This window comes from Chenopodium quinoa, unplaced genomic scaffold (assembly GCF_001683475.1).
Source record: "Chenopodium quinoa cultivar QQ74 unplaced genomic scaffold, ASM168347v1, whole genome shotgun sequence".
Taxonomy (NCBI): domain Eukaryota; kingdom Viridiplantae; phylum Streptophyta; class Magnoliopsida; order Caryophyllales; family Amaranthaceae; genus Chenopodium; species Chenopodium quinoa.
In genome coordinates, this window is record NW_018742630.1 from 3,700,493 (window position 1) to 3,720,835 (window position 20,343).

General features: G+C 34.9%; 1 protein-coding gene across 1 annotated transcript; it reads left to right on the forward strand.

The window, feature by feature from the left end:
* Positions 1-1,683: 1,683 nt before the first annotated feature.
* Positions 1,684-6,171, forward strand: LOC110721926 (protein FLX-like 4). The gene is made up of 4 exons (XM_021901161.1): positions 1,684-1,823; positions 3,910-4,407; positions 5,230-5,369; positions 5,673-6,171. The coding sequence occupies exons 2-4, from the start codon at positions 3,947-3,949 to the stop codon at positions 5,894-5,896; spliced, it is 825 nt and encodes a 274-aa protein (XP_021756853.1). The 5' UTR covers positions 1,684-1,823; positions 3,910-3,946; the 3' UTR covers positions 5,897-6,171.
* The last annotated feature ends 14,172 nt before the right edge of the window (positions 6,172-20,343 follow it).

The window sequence follows — 20,343 nt, forward strand, 5'->3', positions numbered from 1 at the left end:
GGGCTGCTATAGAGTGCGCGAAGTGCAGGGGTTGCGAATTGGTGTTGGTGGCTGCCGGGTGCGCGAGATGGTTAATTGTTGTGGTGGTTGGAATTGGTGGTTTGGTGGATGCTTTAACGGTGGAATAGGTGGTTGTGCGTTGCTTGGTGCGAGAGGCTGCAAGGAGTAGGTGCTTGGTGTGTTACTGGGGTTACTAGGTCGGTTAGGGTAACTAGGTCGATCAGTGTGTGTTAGTTGGCCACACGGGCTGGCCAGCCAGCCACACACAAAATATACTGATTATTTATATTTAAAAAATTATAATGATCCAAAATCAATATAATTTTTTCTAACTACATATAGAAAATTTAGTAGGTTATAAAATAATCATATTTTTTTTAATGAAATGAACTTTATTATATATTTTTATAAAGAGAATAGATTTGTAAAAAAAATTATTGAACTACATACAAATTATTGTAAATCTTTATAAATTTTGGTAAAACCGTATTTTGCACGGGATTTAAACTAGTTAGTATTTATAACGGAGTAACTATTACCAAAACAAAATATGCTTACATAATTAAAGGGTACATGTCAACTTTTTATGATTTTTTTTTTCACCAAAATTATTTTTGACATCATCATTTTTTTCTCTATTTTTTTCCTCATAAATTCTAAGACTAAATAAATACAAGTATTCTTTCAAAATTAATAATGAGATTATGATTACACTCTTTCAAATAAAGAATGTTGACAACTATTTTAAACAAATAATACTCCCTCTGTATTTCTTAAAAACTAGAATTAGGATTATGGCGAAATTTTATGAGATTTAATAAAATACTCACTAATATATTAGTGGGGACCATTGAAGGAGTGAGAAATGACAAAGTAAAAGAGAGTGGGATCATTAATAGGTAAAGATATATTATTAAATTGTAAGGGGTTTCCAAAAGAGGAAGTGTAATTTAAAAAAAAAAAAAAAATCGGACGAAAATAACAAGTGTAACTTTTTTTTCAAAAAAAAAGGAGAGAGTACCTCTTTAATCTGTGTGTTGCGCGGACTACCTCAACATTATCACATACATTTTTATTTTTATATTTTTATTCTCTTACATCTCTTTTTTTTCATAAACTATTTCTAGAGGTTCTAATCGAGTGAGTTGAGATCACGAGTTGCTCGTTTAAAGGTTTGGCATCTTGAATTTAAAACATTTGTTGATTATATTTTCTTCTCTTTATATAAATTTTTCCTAGTTAAGTGTATTATTTTGAAATTATTAAGTGTCAAGATAAAATTTATTTTTGAAGATATAAGAACAGAAAAATATTAAATTTTTTGTACATTTAACGAGTTTCAAGCTGATTCAAACGAGCACGAGCCAACTCGAGTCGAATTTGAGATGTTCGCGAGTTATGCTGCTCAATACTATCTATTATTTTTGGTGTTCTACCCGATTCATCTTTTGGGTTAATCCGAATTCGAGAATCAGTTCAGCACAGTTCTGGGTGATTATATTCTATTCTCCACCTAATTGATATTGCGAGAATCGAACACGCAATCCTCACTGGTCTTTACCGAGTGTTCCCAATCGTCACTACACCAACAGGCGATTGGGTGCTCAATACAGCCAACAAACCTCACCCCGTAACATTTGTCGTTGTATTTAGTAATTAAATATATTTTTTTTCTTTTTTGACACCAATTAAAGAAAATTAAAAGAAAAAAAGAAAAAAGACGTCACGCATTGGTCTCATTCCAAAGAGGCCGATTAAAGCTTTCGAGGCTCCGAGCAGGGCATCCCGGCTTCCGTCGACGGGAACATCTAACCCATTTATTCGTAAGTGCTCTTCTCTCCCCTATTCTTTTTTATCTGAATTTCTTGATTGTTTTAAGGGCTACTGAAAATTTGTCAATAATTTACATTTTGTGATATAAAGTTTGAATCTTTGAACGCTCTTTAGCATTTTATAGTTTGGGTGAATTACTGGAGATAATTGGGTGCATGTTAAATTTGAATGATAATTTATTTGATTCAATTCTTGTGTTTGTTTGTTTGTTGATGGGTTTGAACTGGATTTCGTTTAAGATGCTGGAAGGGTTAATAAATTAATGAACTAATTAACTTAATTTGATGGCTTTTTGCTCATCTTTATGATAATTTGTAAATGTGGATTGATTGATTGCTGTGGCACTTTCTTGATTGTGATCAAGAAATGTGAAATGATGGTTTTATGAAGATTTTATTATTTTGTTTTTTCACATTATATGTTAATTAAATGATAATTTTTGGAAAATGTCTATTACTGTTGCTAGTGATTAACACAAATTGGTGACTGATGAACCGGGGGTGTAAATGTCAATGGAAAATCGACCCGAGCTTAGATGTTTAATGTTTTAGTCGTGTTGAAATGAAAACATAATACAAGTATGTGCTTTAGTAAATGATATCTGGGGATAATATTTCCCCGTTCCTTAATGTTCTTGATGCTTACTACGGAGTATTTGCACAAGATTTAAGAAACGAAGAAAGAGAGTGAAAAATTTGGGTTGCAAGTGGCAAAACTAGGCTCTTTAGTTGTGGGTTATGGAGGTAAAAGATTGTTAAGTCACAAGTGTAAAGAACAAAAAGGAATGGACTTATGGTGAAAGCTTAAAGAGCAAAAAGGAGCGGAAGTAGTACTTTCTTTGTACATTATTGTTGCAAATGGTACATGCCAAATGTTTCTTATAAGATAAAGGCCTTTTGGAAGGCAGACAAATCCTTTGGACTCACATACAACCCTCAATTTTGATTGGAAAAAAAAAAAAGAAAAAAAAACATAATTTTGATTGATAATTAGTAGATTTTCTAACATGGGACGAGTGGAGGGTAATAACTTGTCATTGTAATAACTGACTGTTTAGATTTTTGGGAGGCTTTATCTCTTAGAGAGGAGTGTGTGAGGAAAGGATGATTTTCAAGGGTTATGCGAGGGTTAAGAGGCCTTTGTTGCTGTGACTCATATATACTTTAAATAGAGTCCTCTCCCTCCTCCTCAATTTGTTTGAGAGATAAGAGTTTAAGGTGCTAGGTTTAGGCTGTGAGCTTTCTCTGTCTCCAGTTATTGCCATTGTTTTTCAAGTAGCACAAAGATTGAACAGAATTCTTCTGTTTATTCATCTAAATGTAATGATGGTTTGCTACAGAAATTCTTTAAAGTCCAGGTTATATTTTTGTAGTTCAAAAATTCATTGATGGAATTTGATACTCATTATACTTCTTTGATAATAGCTGATTGGATATCATTAGTTGGAGAGATGAGAGTAATGAAAGGGCCTTTCATTCATAAGTCTGAAGGGCAGTTCTGATTAATTGATTATGGTATGAGGTTTTGTCGTATTGGTTGCCTGTTCAATATGTTTTCTTATGTAGATAAAAGAACTACGAATCAATAATAATTGGTTTCTTGGCTTTCTTCTTTTTGTATGATCCCAAGTTTATCGAAATTATATGATTTAATTCTTGTTTGAACCGGAGGTACTCCTGATCGATTGTTCTGTACACGGCCCATATTGTGTATGCAGTTGCTTTATCAGTTTAATTAGAAGACTGCAAGAATATTTGAGGTAGGAGGCTTATATTTTGAATCTGCCTTGGATTTAAGAAACAATGTGATATAAAGTGGGACTAAAACCTGTTATACATAAATGTGCTTAAGCCTTGTTCTCAGCTGCATGTTCTGAATATCTTTTGCTAATTCAAAATACGAAAAAGGTTCACTATACCTGGGATTTTGGCCACTTGCCAACTCTTTTTTTGAACACAGAACTGTGCATTGGTCAAATGTCATTTCTGAGTTTTGCTTTGACAGAAAACTCTCTAGAGGATTGATGATATTATTTCTTGTGTTGATGAATATGTGCTTTTTGTGCTGGCGCTGCAGGCAGGAGCACTTGTTTTAGCCTGAGTTTTACTTGGAGATGTCAGGAAGAGGTCATCTCACGGTGCCTGGGATGATGCAGCATGGACCACCACCTGGAAATGGCACACAGATTGATGAGATAGATCATCTTGTAATGGAAAATAAGAGATTGGCAACATCAATAGCAGCTATGAGACAAGATCGTGCCATGGTTGATGACGAAATACGTAGACTTAAGGCTCACATTAGAAGTATTGAGACGGAAAGTGATATTCAAATTCGGGTTTTGCTTGAGAAGATTGCAAGAATGGAGTTAGGCCTTAAAGCTGGAGAGAGTGTGAAGAAGGACCTCCAACAGGCCCACAAGGATGCACAGAGCTTAGTGGCAGCTAGACAAGAGCTGACATTGAAAATTAAGCAAGCAAGTCAAGATCTTGACAAGTGGCATACTGACATTAAGAGGATTCCTGAATTGCTCTCTAAATTGGACAGTATGAAGCTGGAACACCAACGTCTACGGTGAGTGTTGTCTGTGTTTGTGTTTTAACATTGCGAATCAATTTGTAATTTTCTTGACCAAGTAGTATCGGCAATGCAGTAAACCAATAAAGCCAGCAAGTTCTTCAAAACATGTGCATGCGTTTGTACGTTTATGAGTTTACAAGTGCAAGCAATGTCATTTAAAATCTGGCTTTCCTATTGGATATTAATTCATTTAATTGTTAGTTTATTTATTTATTGGAGGGTTGCTGGACTTGCTCCTGCAGTCTGTGGACTGTGGAATATGGCAATGGTTCTGCTTCGCTGAAGTATATTTTCCATATAGTTCTCTCTTTGCATCTTCTTTGTTCCTTTTTTTTTTAACTAGCAAAAGTTTTAGGTTAGATCTAACATTCTGGATTGGACTTCATGCAATAAAAGGTAAATAGCCATTACTTGGACATAGTCTAGTGAAAGTGAGTAGAATTATTAAACTCCCGAGGTTCTTTTAGATCTCTGTGAGCGGAGTAACTGAGATACTTCTATGATAGCATACTACAGTGATCGATTAGGAAAGTACAAGTTGATTTTCTCTTCAAAAAAAAAAAGTACAAGTTGATTTTAGCTTTGGACCATTTAGTTCAATCATATAATTTTTGGGTTGTTGGCTTTTTAGCTTGATGTTTGTTGTTTTAGAGGCTGAATTTGTTTGTTGTTGTACTCTGTGTATCAATTATCTCATTATCATCTTCTCTTTGAATTTATCTCCTCAATTTCATTGTAACTCTTATGTCATCTCTTGTTGTATTCACATTGACTTTGGAATTGATTCTAAACCTAGTGACTTTGTTTCTTTTGAAGTTTGGCCTTTGAACATGAAAAACACATGAATCTTGATCTTGTGGAACATATGCAAATGAAGGAGAAAAATCTGATCAGCATGGATAGGGAGGTAGAAACCCTACAAGCCAAAATACTGGATGTGGAGAAGAGAGTGCAAGGTTATTCTTTTTGGTTTTATATTGTATACTTTACATTTTTGGTGGAAATTTTGTTTCGGCTTTTTAGGAATGTCTTTCTTGGCTTATATGTATATATATGTACAAGTATCTAATTTAAGGAAACAAACAATGAATATCCTATCTCAATGAATCTTACTGGATATACAACATACCCTAAAAAAGAAGCAAAAAAAGGATGATTTAGGTTTCCACAGGGGTTAAAAGATATTATGTTGTTTTAGTTCTTTGGTGGGAAACTTCTGCATTTGCTGACAGTTCTCTCGTCTTTGTGTGTACTCCCAGAACCCTATGACAGCACACACCCAAATCAAGATGCACAATACCCTTCTCTATACCAGAGCAATGATCTGTATTATGATCCATATAGAAGAGCAGCAATGGAAGGAACGGTTTCTCATAGCAATTCTGGTGAACCATCACCTGCAGTTGGCGCCTTCTCCAATCCGCATAGGCATTGGGTGGCTTATGATCCAAAGTTCCAATCTTTGCCCGGCAATAGAGATTGAAGCTATGAAACTGAAGTTTTCACACGAATGTATTGTTTGAGCCAGGTTTAGTGTTCGCTGCATTTACAACCCCAGTATGTAGATCTAGGGACGTGGGGTTCTTAGCCAACAATGGTAGAGACAAAATGTCAGCTGTACTCAGCAACCACCATTTTTGAAACGGTAGATTGAATTAATGAGCAGCTGAGCTTATGCTGTTAGAGAAATCTTGCTAACAATTTGTGAGTTTGAGTGTTTGACTGTGTATGTGTATATATCTTTCACTTTATTTCTCATTCTCCCCTTAATTGCAGCATTTGCATGTCTTGTAATAGTATACACTATAGCATACACGAATCTCGCATTTTCACCTGTGAAGGTACTACTAACAAGAGCGACAGGGACAGATACGCCGATACGGGGACAAAGACAGAGTTCAGGGTCCTCTACAGAATTCTTATCCTCCTCGCCCCTCCCATCTCTCACCCCTCCCAGCCCCAGCCCCAACCCCAACCCCAACCCCAACCCGACACCCCACCCACACCCGCACTCCTATACCCCATCACTCCTCCCGGTCATCACAGTCCCCTGTCCTTTACCCAACCAGCTAACTTTTGGCACTAATTCAAGTCAGAATTGATAAGATGTAATTGCAGGCAAAATATGTTATATGTTTCAATTAGATCTAAGGGAAGCAAACATCTGGAAACTGGAATCTGAGTAATAGATACATCTGCCTGTTTACAAGGTTGAAAACTAATAATGGCCAACTACGTTGCCCTTCCTAACAATGAAAGGCCAAACACAAATAAAAAAAATTCTGTACACCCGAGAATATCTTGATTAGACCACCCGTTGTTGACTCTAACAGCGCCCCAGGTTCTGCATCAGAAGTAACTTTCCAGCATCAATTGCTTGGAGGCAGCCCCGAAGAGCAGCTCCCTTAGGCCCTTGCACAGTTACACTCCTATTGCTCCCGCAACTTACAAGTCTTATACTCCGTAGCAATTACTAAATTTACAGGCTCGATACCAAGGCACAGCCCATCATTCTTACGGTAGTCTAGGAGGATCTGAACTAGTATGTACACGTAGGAGCATCTTGCTCATTGAATATGATTAATCCTCAACAGAATGATATATAAATCAGTAAAAGTGAGAAAATTTTGAGATAATTGTGATCACTTTCACCCAATTAAAGGCTTAAAAAACAGTGTCACAGTGTCAATATTGATTACTCTCATACTAGCCTCCGCGATGGTTGCTAATGAGAGTGGCGACACCACACATTTACACACATTAGAAACGAGCAAAACCACACCGCCACACACAAACTAATTGTAAAACCTTTAAGAAAATGATGTTGTAGTGGAAAGAAACAAATCAACCAAACAACATTCTAAACAAATAAACTCACACAAAATTCATAACAAAACATAATTAATACTACTTCAATTCATAATAAAAAAATTTATTTACTTGTGGTAAACCTCTTCATGCATCATCTCTTTTATCTAATTCAGCTTCACCTACACCTTCATGGCTGGACATCCTCCATACACTGGAACAAGACTTCCGCGGGTCAATGCTAGAACCTTATGACGAAGAGGAGCCTCAGTGAATTTCAAAACCTCTTCATTGTTTCATTGTTTTATCTTCAATGTCATACCATACACTACTTTTAATGTCTAGTGTATGACCATCACGAGGCACGAATAATCTCTCTGTAGACTGCAAATTATTTTTCCTAAGCAAAATTTCTCCTCTTGTACCACAACCATTAGGAAAAACAACAAAACATCTACGTAAAGAGATACTTAGAAACATCATCCACGATTTCGTGTTTACCCTTAAACTTAAGGGCCGGGTAAAACACAAACACCCACCATAAACCCCTAGGTAAAATTTTGTACAATCAAGGTCGTCAACATGGTAAGGATATGGTAAACTTACATTGGGCAATGGTAATTCATCATCAACCCATTTTTCGGTGTCAAGATTGAGGACCCCTATACTCGTCTCTTTGTTGGTTGGATAGCAATACAACCAATGGACTAAATGGTTGTTTATAAGAACACCATTGTTACAAAGCTCGTAATAATAATCCGGATGTCTCATCAATGTAGCCGAGGTTTCCTCAACACATCACCAAGAATCGGCCTTTAAACTATGAATGACAAGAAAGTCCGTGTAGTTTAAGTGCGAGTGATGGAAATCTAGATCAAACCATTGGTGTTCGTCGTTGTAGTAATCCACAACAACAATCTTATAATCATCATTCACACGGTCGTACCCAAATCCAACACTTGTGCCGATCATATTTGTACGGTAACACAAGTCTGAGAATGTCAACGAGATGTTAGACTTAAACATATCAGTACATGGATTAAAAATCATCAAGTTTAACGCGATCTTACTATTATTGTTTTTTCATCCAACCAGTAATAATCATGGCGACGATAGGATCTAACCATTGGAACATCCCACAACATGAATGTCGGATTTGCCAATGAATGGTTTAGGAAGGTCGATACATTTGTCTCTATTTTGTTGACACATTTTGACCGGCCGTAATATGAAAATTGAGGTTATTTTATTTTTACTTTAGGTTGAGTTTTCAATCTAATCTAATATCATATTCACTAATAAATAAAGCCGGTCAGGCCACAAGACAGCGATACTTGGCATTTCAAGTGTCGCGCCATGTAGGTGATAAATAGATATTATTGTGACACATATGATGATAAGTAAGCGATTTTTGGATAGTTTTTTTAAGATAAAATTGTTGTATAGAGTTTTATTATCGATAAAATTTGTTGTATAGAGTTTTATTATCGATAAAATTCTAATATTTCAAATATACATAATTAATCCTAACTTTTAATAAATATCCTATAACTCAATTTTATTTCCATCATCAAATTCATTTTAAAAAGTTAAGATCATTTATAATATATTTAATTTATTATTTTAAAAAAATAGAGAATTAGTAAAAATAAGTTTTAATCCGTAAAAATAATTTCATTTTAGTAAAAATAATTTAAGTTTAGTAAAAATAATTTAAGTTTAATAAAAATAATATGATATTTATTTATAAACAAAACTACAAAAATACACTATTATATAAATATAAGAGATATGGAATCATAATCTTAAATATCCTGCATTATCAAAAGGGATTATATGATCGTATTTAACATTCAAGACAAAAAAATTTATCCGAAAGTTTTATCAAGCACAATTTGTATAAACTGTTGTATCGTGGACTTGCATTTATCATTTAAAATAATAATCTCATAATAAAAATAAAAATAAAAATAATTTTTCTTTAACAGCGACACTTGGCATTCCACTTTTTTCACCAAGTTTCGAACTACGTAGACGATAAATAGGTTTTATTGTGACACATGATACTAAGTAAGCGAAATTTGGATAATTTTTTTAAGATAAAATTGTTGTTTATAGTTTTATTATCGATATACTTCTAATATTTCATATGTACAAAATTAATAATAACTTTTAATAAATATCCTATAACCATCCTGATAATAATTTTAAAAAGTACTTTAAAATAAGATCCATTTAATATATTTAATTTATTTAAAAAAATAATATAGAATTAGTAAAAAAAACAATTTAAGTTTAATAAAAATAATTTCAAGTCAATAATAACATAGAAATCTATTCATAAACAAAACTACAAAAAGTACACTACTATTTAATTAAATAAGCAATATGGCATCATATGTATAAAATATCCTATATTATCAAAAGGGATTGTAGGACCGTATTTAACATTCAAGCCAAAAAGTTTATACTGAAATTTTATCAACAATTTGGGCATCCTCTTTTAGAATTAAATAATTCAAATGCCATGTAAGTAAAATTGGCGAATGAGATTTTTAAGTTTAATTTAATTAAATATAAAATATTATCTGATCTTTTGATATTAGGAAATTTATCTAAATATATAACAAATTTTAGCACATAAATACCAAAAAAAAAAATGTTTTAAAAAATTCAAACAAATCGTGCATCGCACGGGTTTCATCTAGTATTTATTATATAACAAAATGATTTTGTTCACATAAATGTTGTGTATAATCCTAAGATTTATATGAAGTATGCTACTGTTGATGATAATCAGTTAGAAGGCTCATGTGATGAAGACACGTGCCTATAATTCAGTTGTAACAGATTTCCTAAACTTGAGGATAGTTAGTTATTAGCTCAACAAACTGCTGTATAAATATTTTGTATTCTTCTTACAGAAATTTAATTCATTCAATATGCAATAATATCTTCTCCTTTCTCTCTACTCCATTTTCTCTATTTTCTCAAGTTCACTGCGAAAACTTCAATATGGTATCAAAGCGGGTTAATCAAAATACTTCGATCTTGTGATTTTTGCAGTGAAATCTAGTTCGTAACAAAATTCTATTTCATATTCTTGAATTGTTAATCTGAATTCAAAGGATTAACAGAATTATTTTCTTGAATTGTTAATCCGAATTCAAAGGATTAACAGAATTGTTTGTTTGATCCAAATTTCTGCGATTCTAATCAAGGTTTTTGAGAGTTTGGGTGAAATTCATTAATCTGAAGCTTCAAATTCTAGCTGAAAATGGCAGCGAATTTGATTGCAGTCACCTCTGATCCTACATCACCTTACTATGTAAATCCTTCTGAGAATACTGCATTACCTATAGTTTCTGAGAAATTTTCTGGAGAAGCTTATGGAGAATGGAAGAGAAGTGTGGTGATAGCTTTGGCCACGAAAAATAAGCTTGGATTTGTAGATGGAGTCTACCTAAACCAGCAGAAGATGATCCGAACTATGGTGCTTGGAAGAGATGTGATGCAATTATCATATCATATATTCTGAGGTCTCTTGATACTTCAATTACAAGAAGTGTGCTATTCTTGAGTACTTCTCAAGAAATCTGGAAAGATCTAGAAGAAAGATTTTCACAAACTTCTGGACCTCAACTGTATTCCTTACAACAGTCTTTAACAGACTTGAATCAAGGATCAGAAACTTTTATTACAGTGTTTTTTACTCAGATCAAGGCAATATGGGATCAAATCAATCAGATGAATCCTTTGCCTTCTTGTTCTAGTCCTGGTTGTACCTGTATACAAGTTTTTCTGAAGCAGCAACAGGAGGAGAGACTGGTGCAGCTATTAATGAAGCTAGACAACAAGTTTACAGCAGTAAGGACTAATATTCTTATGATGCAACCTTTGCCAACGATTTCTATGGCATATAAACTACTTATTCAAGAAGAGAAACAGAGACAAGCTAGTCAGATTGATGAAGATTTAAACAATAGATCTATGGTATTTGCAGCAGATTACAGAAAGAATTATAAGAATCATTTTTAGGGTTCCAAGATGACATTTCAGTCAGCAAATGACAATAAGTTGGTCATGGCTGGAAGAAGGCCTTATTGTGAGCATTGCAGGATTCCTGGTCATACTGTTGGGAAATGCTACAAGTTACATGGTTATCGATATGATTTTTCTAAAGAAAAAGGGAAGAAGATTGCAGCAGTGGCTCATATTGAAGAAGAAGAAGAATCTGCTGGGCATATTACTCACATTTCAGCTGATCAGTTTGATAGTATTCTCAAGGCATTACAGAATCAAGATGCTAACTCAGTTGCAGATTCACAGGCTCATGCAGCAGGTACATGTCTGTTAACTTGTTCAAATGCAAAGTGGATAGTTGATAGTGGTGCTACAGACCACATTTGTTCAAGTTTACAGTTATTTGAGTCATATAAGACCTTTGATAAGTGTCCTAACACTATAACAATTGCTGATGGTAAACATGTGGTGGTTGAACACATAGGGACTATAACCTTTGATAATGGTATAGTTTTGCCAAATGTGTTACATGTACCAGGGTTAAAATTCAATCTGATTTCTACTCATAAATTGTGTAGAGATCTGAACTGTGAAATAGTATTTACTCATGATAAATGCTTGATTTAGGGGTCAACTTTGAATCAGTCAGTGGTTCTTGGTAATCTGGTATCAGGATTGTATGCTGTTAATGAAAAAACAGCAGGGAAACAAGAGCAACAATTACAAGAAGTAGCAGTAGCTGACTCTGGATTAGCAAACAAGACTGTTGATGATGCAAAACTCTGGCATTTAAGGATGGGACACATGCCCTTCAATAAATTGTGTCTAATAGATTCTACTTTTGATAATAAGGCAGGCTGTGAAATAGTGTGTCAAATTTGTCATAAAGCTAGGCAGACTAGGAAACCTTTTCCTATTAGTGTGTCTAAGTCTGAAAGTTGTTTTGATTTACTACATATAGATACTTGGGGGCCATATAAAACTAAAACTCATGATGGTTTTAGTTACTTTTTCACTGTTGTAGATGATTTCTCAAGAAATACATGGACATTTCTTATGAAAAGTAAGAGTGATGCTGTTAAAATTTTTACTGATTTGCTTGTTTTTGTCAAAACACAATACAAAAGGAATGTTTTATGTGTAAGGACAGATAATGCCAAGGAATTGTGTGAAGGTGATATTGTTCATGTTTACAAGAAAAATGGGATAAATCATCAGAAGTCTTGTGCTGATACACCACAGCAAAATGGAATAGTGGAAAGAAAACACAGGCACTTGCTAGAAACTGCAAGAGCATTGTATTTTCAATCAAGGGTACCAGTGAGGTTTTGGGGAGAATGTTTACTGACAGCAACACATGTGATAAACAGAATGCCTTTGAGTTTTGTGAATTTCATGTCACCATATCAGCTGTTGAATGAAAAAAGCCTGATTTAACACATCTAAAAGTGTTTGGTTGTCTATGCTACATATCTTCTTTAAAATTTGGGCGATCAAAGTTTGATTCAAGATCTTCATCCTGTGTGCTAATGGGATATCCACCCAACCAGAAAGCTTACAAGGTGTTTGATCTAGAATCAAAGAAAATGATTATATCAAGAGATATAACATTCTATGAAAAACATTTACCCTTTCACTTTGAAACAAAGAATAAACCCACAGATCACCCTATTTTCTTACCTATAAACACTGAGTTTGACCTTGACACATAATTTATCATACCAGAACCTTTCCTTATAAACACTGAAACACAAAATATACCTGAAGACACCTCAAACACAAACCCTGAAGCTCCACAAAATATACCTCACAATGTTACAGTCCCTCAACCAAGACATTCAGACAGGCCTAGGAAGAAACCTAGCTACTTGAATAACTACATTTGTGTAGCTGATTCTTTTTCTGGTCATTGGTGCAATATTATACATTTTGATGAGCTTCCAGTTTCTCAGAGAGTGTTGATAAGCAAGGCTGATCAGGTCACTGAACCAACAAGTTTTTTTGAAGCATCTCATGATGCAGGATGGGTGGAAGCTATGCAAAAAGAAATAAAAGCATTGAATGATAATGGCACATGGGATTTGGTTTGTTTGCCTAAGGATAAAAAGGCTATAGGATGCAAATGGGTGTATAAGGGGAAACTTAAAGCAGATGGTAGTGTTGTAAGACTGAAAGCAAGATTAGTTGCTCAAGGTTTCACACAGAGATATGGAATAGACTACTTGGAGACTTTCTCACCAGTTGTTAAAATGACAACTGTAAGATGTTTGTTGGCTATAGCAGCACATAAAAAATGGAAATTATTTCAACTTGATATCAACAATGCTTTTTTGCATGGTGATCTCACAGAGGAAGTGTATATGAAGGTCCATCAAGGAATTCCAAATCCGGATAACTTGGTGTGCAAGCTGAAAAAATCCCTTTATGGTCTTAAACAAGCATCAAGACAATGGTTTGCAAAGCTGAACACTGAGCTGAAGCAGATGCAATACATTCAATCAAAGAATGATTATTCCTTGTTCATAAAGAAAGTGGATGGGAAGATTACAATTGTTGTGGTTTATGTTGATGATATAATTGTCACAGGGTCAGATGAGAAGGAAATTCACTGGTTCAAGGAGCATTTGCATTCAGTATTCAACATTAAAGACTTGGGAGTTCTGAATTACTTCTTGGGAAATGAAGTTTCTTATCTGCAGAATGGCATAATAATGACACAGAGGAAATTCACAAAAGAGCTCTTGCAAGAATGCAATATGGATGTATCCAAGGTTGCAAAAACACCATTGCCAGCAAACATAAAACTTCTAGATGATGGAGATTTGTATCCTGATCCAGAACATTATAGGAAGATGGTTGGGAAGCTGAATTTTTTATCTCATACCAGACCAGATTTATCCTTCTCTGTTCAGACTTTAAGTCAGTTTATGCAGCAACCAAGATCATCACATGCAAAGGCTCTACAACATGTCTTAAGATATGTAGCACATTCTGTGGGACAAGGTATTATGTTACATGTTACTGATCAGCTTTCTTTAGTGGCTTACTCAGATTCAAACTGGGCAGCTTGTCCAAATACAAGGAGGTCAGTCACAGGCTATGTTTTGCTGTTAGGCAATTCTCCAGTTTCTTGGAAGTCAAAGAAACAGTCAACAATATCAAAAATCTCTAGTGAAGCAGAGTATAGAGCTATGGCAGCAACAGCTTCAGAGACAACTTGGTTAGTGAGATTGTTAACTGAGTTAGAGGTTCTGAACCTACAGCTTGTTATACTGCATTGTGACAATCAGAGTGCAATTAATATAGGGAAGAACCCTGTGTTTCATGAGCGGACAAAGCACATTGAACTAGATTGTCATTTCACAAGGGATAAGGTGCTAGAAGGTTTGATTGTATTGACCTACACTCCTACTGCAGAACAACTGGCAGATATTATGACTAAGGCTTTAGGGTCACTCCAGTATGACAAACTCAAGTCCAAGCTAGGAATGTATATTGATACGATTCCCAGCTTGCGGGGGGATGTTGATGATAATCAGTTAGAAGGCTCATGTGATGAAGACACGTGCCTATAATTTAGTTGTAACAGATTTCCTAAACTCGAGGATAATTAGTTATTAGCTCAATAAACTGCTGTATAAATATTCTGTATTCTTCTTACAGAAAATTAATTCATTCAATATGCAATAATATCTTCTCCTTTCTCTCTACTCCATTTTCTCTATTTTCTCAAGTTCACTGCGAAAACTTCAATACTAACAAAATGAATTTTCTTTTTTGATTAAAATAAATTTTATAATCAATGATAAAAGTTGGAGAAAAAAAATGATATTATAATAAACTTGGATAAAAATATTATTCAAATACCTTTTTTAAAATCTTTATTACTCTGTAGTATTTTTTGTAACTAAAAGTTTCCTAATGTATATAGAAGATATGTAACAAAAAGTTTAGTATATTTGGATTAAATATGTTGTCAAAATGGAAATCTGTTGAGTATATTTGGATTATATATGTTTTCAAAATGAAAATTAATATTATTGTGGGTTATTAAATTGATGCCATTAAAATTTGGTCAAAAAAAAAGAAAGAAGAAAAGGGTGGGAAAATTTTAGCCAAAATATGATATATGTCATTTTTTTGGTTTCACCTTTAGTATATAGTCATGTTATTAATTAATATAATACTATATAGTTATAGATTTATGTGTTAAAGTCAATTTGATCCAATATAACGTAATGATTTTATTAATTTAGTACTATGAATTAAATCCATGTAATTGCAATATATCAGAATAATATCACAAATAATATTAATATTAGTAATAAGAATCTTTAATTTCTATTATAATATATAAACTAAAAAGATACAGAATATAATTTTATTGTCTTAAATAAGTTGTCAATCAAAAGATATAAAAAGAAAAATAAAGTTAGCATTTTTTTTTTGGAAAATGCTTTTTGGAGGAAAAAAAACGATACTAGAAAATGACATGTGTTATTCCTGGTGTCTGTTTTAAGTATAGTTATTGATTGATTGATTGATATTTGAAAAGGGTTTATTATTTTGTAGATGGAAAAATAAAATTCATTTTATTATCTCGATTATATAAGTAAGTGTAGCCGTTTAGGTGCCCCTCTATTTAACAAAAAAAAAAAAAAGGCCACCATGTGGCTAGGTTAGGTCGAGGTCAGGCCCAACTTTATGTCCATATATTTGGATTTCAATTATCATTTTTGTTTCAATAAATAAATAAATAAATAAAATCAATTACCATTAATTTTAAAAACCGATCATGGCTCAAAAATCATCTAGTTTACTCTATAAAAAGAAACACTATTTTGCTAAAGGTACTTTTTGCCGACGATAGTATACTTTTTGCTAAAGCTACTCTGCAGGAATGTTAAAAAATTGTTGGTATTATTAGTACGTACGAAAGTGCATTGGGTTAGAAAGTCAATCTATGTAAGACAGAGGTGGCTTTTAGCAAATGTGTTTCTGTTGATAGGAGGAACGAAATTATTGAGACCCTTGGTGTTAGAGAAGTGAAGAGACACGAGAAGTATCTAGGTTGCCTACGATGATTGGGAAGTCGAAAAAAGCCATTTTTGCGTGTTTAAAGGAGAGGATTTGGAAGAAATTGAATGGGTGGAAGGAAAGGTTATTGTCAAGGCCGGGGAAGGAGGTTCTTATTAAAGCCGTAGCACAAGCGATTCCAACATATATGATGAACATATTTAAAATTCCTCAAGGCCTAGCTCATTGATGAAATTCACACTCTTTTATGTCGATTCTGGTAGGAGTCAAGGGAAGATGAGAGGAAAATGCATTGCCAGAGTTGGGGAAAGCAATGTGTTCCGAAGGCTAAGGGTGGCATGGGTTTTAGGGATTTAAAATGTTTCAATCAAGCTCTCTTAGCGAAACAAGTTTGGCGGCTGCATAATTACGAGTCCACTCGACTTCACAAAATTCTTAAAGCTAAATACTTTCAGAATTCGACTGTACTTGAGGCGAATAGAGGGTACGATCCGAGTTATTCATGGAAGAGTATGTGGGGAGCAAAAAATTTGTTGCGTGATGGACTTGTTTAGAGAGTAGGGAATGGCTCTAATTAGACCTGTTAATCGGGCCGAACGGGTCTGGTTCGAGTCCGGTCGCTCCAAGTCACGGGTCACTTTGGGTCACGGGTCGAGAAGTGCTCAACCCTAACCCAAAGTGTCGGGTTCGGTTCAACCCAACAGGTTTAGAACAATTTTTTATTTTTTTAGCTTATTTTTTAAATTTTTTTTTATGTTTCAAGCTTAATTTGCTATTTTTTTCCAATTTTTTAAACGAACATTTTCACCATATTATTTTTAGCCATTACATACTACATAATTTAAATCGTCACCATTTCATTGAAGCACATCGAATTCTAACTAATAAAAAAAATAATAAACTTAAAAATAAAAGTTTTAAACATTCCAAAATTAAAGGAAGAGACCAACATAATTATATATGTGGACTATAATATCTCTTGACATAATATCACTAGATCTGCCAATCGATCAATGGTATGACGGTGATGTGGGTTATACGGATGCAATTAGTGTAGGTCAATAATTGGTGTAGGAGGTGATTGATGTGGAATTGAGCAAGAGTTAAATGAGATAGATAAATGAGAAAGAGATGAAATAACAAACGTCCGATGGTAGACAATTAATCAAACTTAATCAATAAACTAATACTTCGTATTAATTTTCAAATAAACGAATTTATTTAAAAAAAAAACATAAAATTGGGTCGACGGGTCGGGTTTGACCTGCAAGTTAACGGGTTAAACGGGTTCGGGTTAAATCGGGTTACGGGTCAAAAAACTTTGTTCAATACCTACAAAAACGGGTCGGGTTCGGATCGGGTTGAAAATTGATAGGTCTAGCTCTAGTATCCTCGCGTGGAAGGTACCATGCTTGTGAAGGAGGAGAAGCCATTTGTTCTTCTTAGAACTGCTGGCTTTGAGAAGAATATGGTGATGCGTGATTTTCTGGCTAAAGGATGCAGGGAGTGGAATGTTGATATGGTACGAAGCTCCTTTAATTCAGAATTTTCTTATCTTATCCTTGCCACACCGTTGTCTCAAATTGAATGTGCTGATTCGATGTATTGGTTTGGAACAAAGTGTGGGGAATACACAGTTAGATCGGGGTATTGGTTGGCGAAGTTGGGACAGGGGAATGGAGTAGTATGGGAGCTGATGAGGAAGTGTGGAAGCTGGTCTGGAAGGCACGTGGTCCACCTTAGCTCAAGCACTTTCTATGGAGTGCGGTGCGTGGTAATTTTGCTGTGAAATATTTGATATATATCAGATAGGCTAATGCGTGCATCGCCACATTACTGGGGACGTTGTGTGCCAAATTTGTGGGGCAGAGAGGGAGACTATAACTCACTCGTTGTTTGAATGTGAGGCTACAAATGCTATTTGGAGTTGAAGTGAGCTAAAAACGAACCTGGTGGATACGCCAATGGAGTCTTTTGCTGCGTGTTGGGGCTGAATTAATAGGAAGTATAATGCTGATGTTGTTTGTTCAATGGCGGCATTGATGTGGGCATCATGGCGATGTAGAAATTTGCTTGTTCTGGGGATGAAAGGCCTGACTTTGTAATACTTGCAGCTGGTTTTAATCGGCTCGTTCAAGATTATATGAGCTACGCTTCGAAGGTGTTCTTGCTTGCGAGTATAACTCAGACGGGGGCTGCCTTTACCACATTAATTGCGTCATATTCCACCCAAACCTTCGCATACCCCATTCTCCTTGCCACCTGCAGCTCGTATCTCATCGCCATAGCCTCCACATAAGTAGGGGGAGCAAGATGAACCTTCTTTGTTGCTGCCATAGCCTCCACATAGGTTCATCTTGCTCCCCCCCCCCCCCCCCACGTGATCAAGATAAATGTTGATGCTCATGTGCCAAAGGAGGGAATGGCTGGGTTGGGGGCAGTGTGCAGAGACGCAAGTGGCAGCGTCATTTTGGCAGTAACAAAGAAGGTTCATCTTGCTCCCCTACTTATGTGGAGGCTATGGCGATAAGATACGGGCTGCAGGTGGCAAGGAGAATGGGGTATGCGAAGGTTTGGCTGGAATCTGACGTAATTAATGTGGTAAAGGCGATCTCGATTATGGAACAAGGTTTCTCTTCGATTTATTCTATCTATGATAATATTGTTAGAGATAGAGCTAGTTTCAATGTATGCAATTTTTCATATGTTAAAAGACATTGTAATACAGTAGCTCACCTCGTAGCTCGGTGGGATACTGGCATGAACGTGAAAAATGTATGATTTTCTCCGTTCCCCCAAAGCATTACAACTTTGGCGGAACTGGACATTACTTAATAATATAGCTCTATCTTGTGTTTCAAAAAAAAAAAGAAACACTATTTTTCTTTTGCAAACATTTTTCGCTCAAGTCTCAACTAAAGAAATTTAGTTCATGTTGCAAAGTGTAAGAAAATAAAACAAGAACTTTTTAGCCTTGAGTAACTCAATAACAATAGTGTTGCATTTTTATTTGTTTAATACTTCTAATGCTGTCCATTAATCAGTTGGATTTTTAGCCTTGGGTAACTCAGTTGGAGGGTGTATGTCAGTAGTGTGAATAGTATAAAAGTCAAAGTAGGTTAAGTAAAAAAAAAAAGTATATACTCTAAGCTTTGGAAAGCTAAATGTCGCCCTCGAATATCTAACTAAGGCCCGCAAATAAACTATATTTTACAAATTTACCCTTGTATTTAAAAAAAAAAATTACCCCCCTCAAACAATAATTTACCCACCCTCACTACCTCTTCTCTCTCCAAACCACCACCACCACCACCTCCTCTTTTAACCACCAACCACCACCTCCTTTAATCTTTGGTTTCTCGATCTACACAGCCGCAGATATGATGAGGAAGGACAAGGGGAAGGCGGTCGCCGAAGACAAGATTTGTCTTTTTTTTTATTTTTTTTATTTTCTGAAATCGGGTTCAAACACCCTGTTTTTTCGAACAACCTAGGCTCAAACGCCTAGTTCATTCGAACAACCGTATGGTTGTACGAAAGATCTGGGCGGTTGAGATGAATCGCTTAGAAAATTCAAACAACCACAACAATAAAAAAAAATCGAAACCCAGGCAAACGCCTAGGATTTTCGATAACCCTAGGCTGAAACGCCTAGTTTTTTCGAAACTTCCTAGGATGTTCGAAAAAACTAGGCGTTTCAGCCTAGGGTTTTCGAAAATCCTAGACGTTTGCCTGGGTTTCGAATTTTAATACTTTTTTATCAGCACACACCGAGTCCATATGGTCCGACGAGCCTTCAGCGAGTAACATAGGTTGTGTTTCCAGTATTTCGTCGTCATCCATAAGATCTAATAAATTTGATTTTGCAAAATTTAATAAATTTGTTTGATTTTGAAAATCACGGTGGTTGGTTCGATGATCGTTGGTGGTCATTGACCACTGGAGATAACGGTTAAAATTTTTGTGTACGGTAAAAGTGTGAAATTGAGGTAAAATTAATTATTTTAATAATTGTTATTATAAGGTTAAGTACGTAATTTTATGTTATTTTGCGGGTGTTAG

Excerpts from the sequence above, each read along its gene's own strand:
- LOC110721926 (XM_021901161.1), top strand. The coding sequence starts at position 3,947 with ATGTCAGGAAGAGGTCATCTCACGGTGCCTGGGATGATGCAGCATGGA. Across the intron at positions 4,408-5,229 it reads CTGGAACACCAACGTCTACG|TTTGGCCTTTGAACATGAAA; the intron begins GTGAGTGTTGTC and ends TTTCTTTTGAAG. Across the intron at positions 5,370-5,672 it reads TGTGGAGAAGAGAGTGCAAG|AACCCTATGACAGCACACAC; the intron begins GTTATTCTTTTT and ends GTGTACTCCCAG.